The sequence below is a fragment of the Colobus angolensis genome, unplaced genomic scaffold (genome assembly GCF_000951035.1).
Source record: "Colobus angolensis palliatus isolate OR3802 unplaced genomic scaffold, Cang.pa_1.0 Scaffold181, whole genome shotgun sequence".
Taxonomy (NCBI): Eukaryota; Metazoa; Chordata; class Mammalia; order Primates; family Cercopithecidae; genus Colobus; species Colobus angolensis.
In genome coordinates this window covers 1,258,823-1,268,490 of record NW_012114944.1, presented here as the reverse complement: position 1 = coordinate 1,268,490, position 9,668 = coordinate 1,258,823, and the positions used below count along the sequence as shown (strand labels likewise).

Sequence of the window (9,668 nt, the reverse complement as noted above, 5' to 3'; positions counted from 1 at the left end):
TTTTTTTTGATTATTTCTTTTACAGTTTGTTTGAATCAGGGTCCACATTGTGACTTATTGATTTGTCTCTAAGCCTCCTTTAACCTATAGATTCATCATCTCTCTGTTCTTGATTTGCCATTCATTTGTTGAAGAGGGACTCTAGACTTTGTCATGTGGCCAGTGATAGAGGCAAAGAGCATCAGCAGTGGAAGAAGACTTAGAAATCCTCCAGTGAAAGTCCTCAGACAGGTGGGGAAGCAGAGGCCAGTGAAAGGAGGGGCTTGGAGACCCCTCTGCCTGCTTGGCTTCAGTCCCTGGAGCCAGGTCCCAGAGACACGTCTCACCCACTCCAGCTTCTGTCCTCCCTCTGGGTAGACGTAGAGGTGGGCAGGTGTCTGGTCCTTCAGAATGGGAGTGGTTGGCCTGGCTCTGGCCCAGCTCCCAAGGGACACCTGTGGCCTGGCAGTAAGGCTACAGGAGCCCAGTAGGTGACGGGGAGGCCTCCTGGCCCCAGGTGGCCATCTGAGGTGACCAGCCCTGCAGCCTTGCCCCATGCGCTGCCCCCTTCGCGCTGCCCTCCTTCTCACGTGTCTGTGTTTCTTTTCTCCTCCATGCTATGGCAGTGGTGCCCCATGCTGATGAGACAATACTTGGTGCAGCCCCGGGCAGTCCTTTTCCAGGTAATTTCCTAGGGACCCACGTGATGCCCAGTGCACGCTCTCCTGGGGCATGTGCCTCCTTGAGTCCCTGCTAGAATTCCTGAACCTCTCATATTGCTTAGTTTCCAAAGTGCTGTCCCTGTCCTTATCCCTCAGATTCTCATGATTGTCGAGGTAGGCAGGCAGCTGGGGACTAGAATTAAAATTTCATTTTACTCATGGTGAAAATGAGGTTCACAGAACTGGCCCAGCTCACCTACAGCCACACAAGTGAGAAAGGGGCAGAGCTGGGACAAGAACCTTGTGTTATCACTCCTAGTTCAGTCTTTTTTCCACCACTGGGTCAAAGGTTATCAACGATGCAGTTAAAAATGAACTAAGGGCCAGGTGCAGTGGCTCACACCTGTAATCCCAGCACTTTGGGAGGTTGAGGTGGGTGGATCACTTGAACTCAGGAGTTCAAGACCAGCCTGAGCAACATGGTGAAACCCCATCTCTACAAAAAATTAAATAATTAGCTGCTGTGCCTGTAGTCCCATCTCCTCGGGAGGCTGAGGTGGGAGAATCACTTGGGCCTGGGAGGTTGAGGCAGCAGTGAGCCATGATTGTGACACTGCACTCCAGCCTGAGTGAGAGAGCAAGACCTTGTCTAAAAAAAAAAAAAAAAAAATTTAACTAAGGACATCCATCCCTATCCCTGTACCTCAGTTTTTCTATGTTGGGAAAGATGACCCTGACTGTCCTTCTATTATAGTTCTGATGTTTGAGAGGACAAGCTGTTCCATCATCTGGAGCATGGTGTCTGTGAGGATGGTCCACACACCTTGGGCTGGTGGTCTTGACCTTGAGGTCTTATAAGAGTCTGTGGTGGCTGGGCGTGGTGTCTCATGCCTGTAAATGCCAGCACTTTGGGAGGCTAAGGCAAGTGGATCACCTGAGGTCAGAAGTTCGAGACCAACCTGACCAACATGGTGAAACCCCATCTCTACTCAAAATACAAAAATTAGCTAGGTGTGGTGGCCTAGCCTGTGATCCCAGCTACTCAGGAGGTTGAGACAGGAGAATCACTTGAACCAGGGAGGTGGAAGTTGTAGTGAGCAGAGATTGCACCATTTCACTTCAGCCTGGGCAACAGAGCGAGACTTTGTCTCAAAAAGAAAAAGATTCTGTGGCAGCAGGCAGAGGAAGTTTTATCCCAATTGGTTGCACTGCAGTAGGAAACTGTGAATTGCTGACTTCAGTTCATTTCTGTTCCGGGGTCATAGTCAAGGACAGCACCAGGGACCCTGATGAAGAGGGAGAAAAAGCCTAAAATGACATCCTAAGAAAGAACCCCAAGGGCTCAGGAAAGTAGGAAATGTAGAACACAGCTGTTGCCTGTGATTCTCAGGGGCTGTATGTAGGTGCACCAACACACTTACACATCTGTGACTGCGTGCATACCTCTGCACCCCACCACTCAGCCTTTGGCTTCCAAAAAACTATGAGAAATGGAAGTAGAATGCCATTGTTATCAGGCAAAGAGGCACCAGGAATGCCTTTCCTCTTCTCTTTCTTTCTCTTTCTCTCTCTCATTCCCCTCCCTTCCTTCCTTCTTTCCTTCCTTCCTATCTTTCTTTTTCTGTCAGTTCAGCTTTCCCAGCCTTCACTTTTACAAAGAACTTGAGGTGGCCTGCAAAATAAGCAATTATGTGTATCTTAGTTAAGTTTGGGAAAAAAGCTCAGAAATTACATAGAAAAAAGGGGAAGATCATTGTACCAGGAGCCAGCAATGAAGTGGCTTTGGTGGTTGAACACTGAATTTGACCGAGTTTCCTGGCAGTCAAAGCAAAAAGAGATATGCAGTGGTTTCCAGTGTTCTTGTTGTTAGTCAGAGGCAGATTCATGACTCACCAGTGGAAAACTTTACTGGTGCTGAATTGTAGGAGGGATTGACAAGGAATTTGAATATTCTAGTGGGCAGTGTCTCCAGAGGTTTTAAACAATTTTCTTTTATGGCTGTTTTCTTTTTTTGCCTCATAAAAGTGTTGAATGCCTGATATTCCATCAGAGACTGGTGAAAAAGCACCACACAGGGGCTTTAACATGTTGGGCAGGGATGTGGCTTTCTGGTGACCTGACTTGATGTGGGGTAGAGGTGGAAGGAGGGCAGGGGATGTTAGCGTATCACTTAGTGCTCTTGTTCAAACACTTCCCAGTTAATTTTTGAATGTTGTAGCTCATAACATGCTACTGGACCATTATTCATTTATTCATTCATTCATTCATTCAACAAGCACTTAGGGGGCACTAGGGATATTCCATGTTCCACACTCTCAAGGCAACCTGGAGGAGATAGACCAACAGCCACTCTACATTGTGATAATGGAGGTCTGTACAAAAAGCCACCAAGTATGGAAGCATAGACAAGGGAGAGATTGTTTCTTTGCAGGAGTGTGGAGCTCAGAAATGGCTTCACCAAGGAGGTGACATGTGAACTGGGTCTTGTGGATAATGTAAGAGTTATCTAAGTGACAAAGTGAGATGGGCCCTCCAGGTGGAGGTAGGAGAGTGTCTGCAATGGCTGAGGAGCTGTGGTGTAGCAATGTTCCAGGGAACCCAAGAGATTGGGGAGAATGCAGTTGCCTTTAAAAATCACAGACACCACATCACCTAAGTGATGGACTTAGGGAACAATTAAACACCAAAACTAAATGATAGCTTCCCCTGGCTCATGTGGGAGCAGAGTAAGAACTGAGGGAATCTCGTCAAAGAAGAGAGGCTGGGCTCCAGGCAAGCCCTGCAAGGTGGTGATGGTGAAAGGCACAGATGGCTGGGCGCAGTGGCTCATGCCTATAATCCCAGCACTTTGAGAGGCTGAGGCAGGCGGATCACTTGAGGCCAGAAGTTCAAGACCAGCCTGGCCAACATGGCAAAACCCTGTCTCTACTAAAAATACAAAAAATTAACCGGGTGTGGTGGTGTGCACTTGTAATCCCAGCTACTTGGGAGGCTGAGACAGGAGAATGGCTTGAACCCAGGCATTGGAGGTTGCAGTGAGCCAAGATCGTGCCACTGCACACCAGCCTGGGTGACAGAGCAAGACTTTGTCTCAAAAAAAAAAAGAAAAGGAAAGGCACAGATGGTGAAGTGCAGCTAAGGACTCGTGTCTGAGTGTCCCGCCGTCCCCCAGGGCCTGGCTTATAGGGAGGTTTGCTTTGCTTTCTGCTAGCCAATGGTGGTTGGACGCCTGGATTTTCGGACCTCCCACTGCATGCGTAACATAAGTTGAAGATTTCTTGTCTTAAAAAGATGATCCAAACCCAGCGTTTGAAGTGGCTGGATGAGCTTTGTTTGATACTGAATTTGTTGACTAAAACAAAAATCAAATAGCAAAACAAACCTCTTCCATCTGGAAATTAAATATGTTAAGAGGCAGGATATATCCCTGTTGACCACCCTTTTTGCAGTTCTCTTAAACCCAGGTTGGCTCTGCTTTCTTGGGGGAAATAAAGGCTTTCCTTTGCAGACCCAGCAGCCCAGCCCATGTCAAAGAGAAGAGGCTGAGGTCTAGGAATGGGCCAAGCCCCAGGGTGGGCTGGGGAGGGGCGCAGGGATGCTAACTCTTGGCTGGGATGCTGCCTGGCCTTAGGAAGAGCACTCCTTCCTTGGTTCACCGTTCATTGTGCAAGCCCTTCACAATCGAGTTCCAGCGAGTCTACCATTCCATCTTTCCCCTTTACACTTGCACACCCTGTAACTATTGCATGTGCCTGTTTCTGGGTCACTCCTGTCCTATTACCTCTGAGCCTGCCTTCGGCTGTTCTCAGTCTTGAGAGTTAGGGATTGTTCAGCCCCAGGTTAAATACAGCCTGCATCAAGAAACCCTTCCTGACCACTTCACACCCCATATACATTAATGACTCTGTGCTTTTGTCCCTCTTGGATGGCATTTCTTGGGGTTTGTGGGTGAGGGTTAAAGAGTGTGTCTGGTCTTCACACATCATATTGCACAAAACAGGGCTCAGTAAAGGTTGAATGAATGCATGTCCACTATGCTCAGGCCTTCACTAGGGTATTCGGGAACACAGAGAGGAGGGAGGAACTGGGACCTATCCCTGGGGACCCAGAAACTCTAGAAGATGCCATCTAGGAAAAGACCCTTGTCAGAGACATTTTGACCTGCTGTCTTTGCACACAGCAATGAGCTGAAGGAGCTGATTCTGGTGAGTGGAATTCTAAATTCATGCCCACTTCATTCTCAGAAAATTAGGAGGCTAATGCCGTGACCAAGTCTCATTCTAAAGAAGAAGAAGTCTAGACAGCAACCTTTTTCCAATAGCTCCTGCTGCACGGAATGAAGGCGTATTTTCCAAACTTTGCTGGCTGTGACCTATAGCAAGAAATACATCTTAATCTCTACCTCATACACACATACCCACTGACATGGGAAACAAAGATTCACAAAACAGGACTTATCCTTTCTATGTGGGAGACTCTTGGATTTTTTGTTTTCAATTTCATTTATAAAAATGTTGGGACCAGCAAGTTGATTTCACTGTGTTTTAATGGATCAGGTACTCACAGTATAAAAATCATTAGGGTCATTGTCAAGGTTTTGGAGTCAGAGGGACCCAGGTTTGAATCCTGGTTTGGGCACCTAGAAGCTGTATGAACTTAGGCAAGTCATTCCTGCTGTATCATAAAATCCTCAGTTTCTTCATCTGTAAAATGGGGATATCATAGAGCCTGCTTCAAGGGGTGACTGTGAGGATTAAATGGGATAGTACAGCTAAAGCTCCTGGTACAGAGTGAACACTCAATGAGTGTGAGATTTTGATGCAGTTGTGAAGACTGTGGTTGTTACTGTTCTGGCACCACTTGGCGGGGCAAGCAGAATGAGGGTGGGACTCACACTCCTGTGGAATGGTGGTCAGGAAAGACTTCTTGGAGGAGGAGGCACTGAGACAGGGCAGCCGGATGACTGGGTCCCACCACTATCCCCACAGTGAGCAGGAACCCTGTGTGAGCATCCCAGGCCAGAAAAGGCACTCCTCCTTCCACGAAGGGCAGACTTCTTCCCAAGGATTTTTGGCTGGACCTAGAGCTGACCACGTTAGATGCCTTTGCCTTCTACATTTAGGTCTCTAATCCACCTGGAATTGATTTTTGTGTCTGGTGTAAAGATCCAATTTCTTTTTTCCCCCCGTTTCTGAATGGATAACCAGTTACCCCTGCTCTGTTTATTAAAAAGTCCATCCTTTCCTGCTGATTTGTACACCATCTCCTTCATATATCACGGTTCCATATGTGCACGGATCAGGGTCTGGACTGGATTCTGTTTCATTGGTCTATTTATCTACCGCTGTGCCAATACCACCCTGTCTTAATTACTGTAGCTCTATAGTGATTCCTGATGCCTGGTAAGCCTGTCCCCCTGGCCTTGTTCCTCTCCCTTAGAAGGACCTGGGCTTGCTTTGGGCCAGTGCTCTTCTCTACATGTTTCAGAACCAGCCTTTGATGGATGAGGATCGAAGAGCCCTGGGGAACTCTGGACATGCTGTCCTCAGCACGAATCATCTAGAGCCTGGGCCTGAGGCACCTCCTCAACTCCCTGTTGCCATCACCCCTAGTTGAAACTTTAGCTGCCCAGGAAGTAATCTCTGATTTGAAGGGAAAGACACCAGGAATGTGCCTGGGTGTGAGCCCCTTCTGCCTGCCGCGTGCCCAGTGGCTTCTTTGGTTTCCCTCCCAGTGGCTCAGTCCTCGTCATTTTGCTCAGGGTGCCTGCAGCTCCTTCCAAAAGACTGCTTGCTTCCGTGTCCCTGCCTGACAAGGACATAACCCTGGACCAACATGGATGTGTCCTTCATCAGCAATGCCAGGGTCCTGGAGGAAAACTCCCCACATCAAATCTTCACATGGACAAAAAAATTTGTTGGCTTAAATGTTTGCAAATTCCCTTCCTTCCTTCCTTCCTTCCTTCTCTTTCTTTCTTTCTTTCTTTGACAGAGTCTTGCTCCGTCACCCAAGCTGGAGTACAGTGGCATGATCAGGGCTCACTGCAGCCTTGATCTCCTGGGCTCAGTCAGTCTTCCCGACTCAGCTTCCCGAGTAGCTGGGACTACAGGTGAAAGCCACTACACCTGGCTAATTTTTGTATTTTTTGTGGAGACAGGGTTTCGCCACGTTTCCCAAGGTGGTCTTGAACTTCTGGGCTCAAACAATCCACCCGCTTTGGCCTCCCAAAATGTTGGGATTACATGCATGAGCCACTGCACCCAGTCACATATATTTTCTTTACCTGAAAATAGGCCCTGGGGTGGGGTGGGAGGAAGAGACTTGTCACTCGTGCTTATAATTTAGTCTATCCTTCAGTTGAAAGATCCAGGTTGGTGCCTTTGCTGCTTTCTCTGGAGACCATTCTGACAATGGCTTGGATGACAAGGAAATGACTCATTGCAAACTCTGATTTCGTGAAATGGCTTAAAGAAAGGAGCATGATTCATGGGCTAAATACACATGGTTGGTGTGGCTTGCTAGATTAGATATGTGCACCCCGTGGTTTTCAGCATACAGGTGTTTACCTGCTTCCAGAATTCAAAAACACTTGCCAAATGGTGGCTCAGTTGGTTTGACATATTGGATTAGGGTGGGAATTCATGGTGACCCACACCAACTGATATTCTTCCCTGTTGATGGTGGGTGAAGCCCTCCTCCCCTTGAGCCTCAGTTTATTCATCTGTGAAATGAGGATTTGGACTGGATGATCTCCCAGATTCCTCTTAACGCTTGTTTCTGTGATTCTACCTTTGTGGTTTAAGAGCACAGAAATCAGAAACCGTTCTTTCCATTCTCTCGGCAAGAAGACAGTTATTTCTGCCTTGCTTTTGGTTATGGACCCTCCATCCCTGCACTGAGGAGTGTGGGGTCTCTGGCCGACTGGAGCTGGGAGAGGGCAACATGAAGGCCAGAGGGAGCAAAGTTTGGATTCTCGTGAAGTTGCACTGAGTCCTGCCCACCTCCTCTCCTGGGAAGGTTGTTGATTCTGGACAACTGTCTTGTTCCACCAAGCTGACTCTGCCTTTTCAACATTGGAGGTGTTCATGAGCCCCTGTGGGCCTTGGCACGGGCATGGACTAATGTGGCTTGGTGGCTGAGCTCAGAATGTGGAGTTGGCATTTGACTAAGATACTGTGGAGTCTTGGTGCTGAGACATCTCTGTTTCTTCTTTCAGACCACAGAGTATTCAGCCATGGCCTCGCTGGCTGGTGGGCTGGACGACATGAAGGCCAATCTGGCCAGCCCCACGCCTGCTGACATCGGGAGCAGTGTGCCAGGCCCGCAGTCCTACCCCATTGTGACAGGTGAGGGCACCTGGGGCGTGGGGGATGAGTGAGGGAGGAAGAGAGAGAGAGGAGTGTATGGTGGGAAGAGTGGCTTCTTGGTGTGTTTGGATGTGATTGGCCAATTTTGTTTTAACGAGGTTATAAGGTCTGGGAACAGGTCAGATGCTAGGGCCAGGGTTGCAGCTGTGATGAGACATGGCTGGATATGGTTCCAACAAAGCCGGGGAGAACAAATGCTGAATGGACTGTGGGCTGGAGGGGACTTGGGGTGGGAGGCAGGAAACCTCCTGCCAGAGGAGCCCCCGTGGGTGGGGCTGAGTGTTCAGAGGCCTAAGGTTTATCACTTTCATGAGAAAGGCCACCCTGGTGGGCACCAGCCTCAAGGAGGAACGGGATTCTTTGCAGATTGCTGTTGGCAGGCAGAAACTGAGTCAAGAAGGGCAGGCAGCGTAGGTTAGAAGGTGCTTGGTGGATGCAAAGCAGCCACCCTCTGGAAGTCCCAGGGCCAGACTGTTTAGCTGTCTTTGTAGAGATTGGGAGTGTGGGTCCTGGAGGTGCACTGTGGTGTTTGATCGTGCCATTTACTAACTGTGCAGTCTTGGGTGAGCCATGTATACGTTCTGGGCTGTGACTTTAAGCTGCACAGCGGGACTAGTGCTAGCATCTGTCCCAGGGGGCTGTTGTGAGGATTAATGGGTTTGTATGTGGAAGGTGCTTGGACTCTCATCTGGTACACGGTAAGCACCCAATACATGCAGCTGTTAGGATTCTTCTCAGAACCCTCTCCCTGTGGCGGGTCACCATGGGGCTTGCTGGCTTGCTGCTGCAGAAGGGCTGGATGCGCGGGCCAGGACGGGCAGACCCCTGGCCCAGCTGTGCTGGGATAATATGGAGCCGACTCCATATGGACAGACTCAGCTGCCAGCTCTTGGTTGTCCAACCGGACAGGCAGGAGGCCCTCTTGGATACTGCACAAATAGACAAGGGGCTGGTGGGCCACACTTGGGCCAGAGCCGTGGGTCCAGTTTGAGGTAGCAGGATGCCCATGTGGGCTGATAGGCAGGGCACAGTGAATAGTGACAGTGACATGGGACTCGTAGACATGCAGGTGAACTGTGGGTGCATCAGGGAAGCTGGGTTAGACTTGGGTTAGAACAGTGGAGGGTGTCACTTAGGCCAAAGCAGCAAGACAGGGAGGGCCCAGCTCCGAGACCTGGGCTGACAGGTCAGCACTGAGGCTCAGGCAGAAGAGCGGGGCCCTATTTGCAGCTCTGAGCACCACGTCAGGGCCAGTCAGGTGGCAAGAGCGACTTTGTCCCCCATCCACCGGAGGTGGGCCAAGAGCTTGGAGTGCACCCAGGCCTGAGGTGGGAGATGTTAGTGAGGGGCAGGGAGCCAGGGAGCCCCAGCTGGAGTGAGCCTTTGCTGACCCCACAGGTGTCCGTGGAGGTCCCCTCTCCTGGTGTCACAAGAATCCATGACAAGACCTCTGAAGGCACTCCCATTTCACAGATGCAGAAACCAAGTCTCAGGGAGGGGCAGTGGCTTGCCCAACATAAGGGGCAAGGGGGAGTTAGAGCTAGTCCTCTGGCTCCTAGATCCTGGGCCCTTTTTCCTTTTTTTCAAGGAACTACAAGTAATTATAGAGGTGGGCATGGCAGAGTGCAAAGAAGCCTGGATTAGTGAACAATAATAGCAA

General features: G+C 49.5%; 1 protein-coding gene across 9 annotated transcripts in view; it reads left to right on the top strand.

The window, feature by feature from the left end:
* PAX5 (paired box 5) overlaps positions 1 to 9,668 on the top strand; it is a 196,116-nt gene that overhangs the window by 102,054 nt on the left and 84,394 nt on the right. For 7 of the 9 annotated variants that reach the window (XM_011939423.1, XM_011939425.1, XM_011939424.1 and 4 more), the window contains one exon: positions 7,858 to 7,987. The exons of the other annotated variants lie outside the window; for them this stretch is intronic. In XM_011939423.1, the coding sequence (XP_011794813.1) occupies positions 7,858 to 7,987 (130 nt within the window). The remainder of the gene's footprint in view (positions 1 to 7,857; positions 7,988 to 9,668) is intronic. 9 annotated transcript variants of the gene reach the window in all.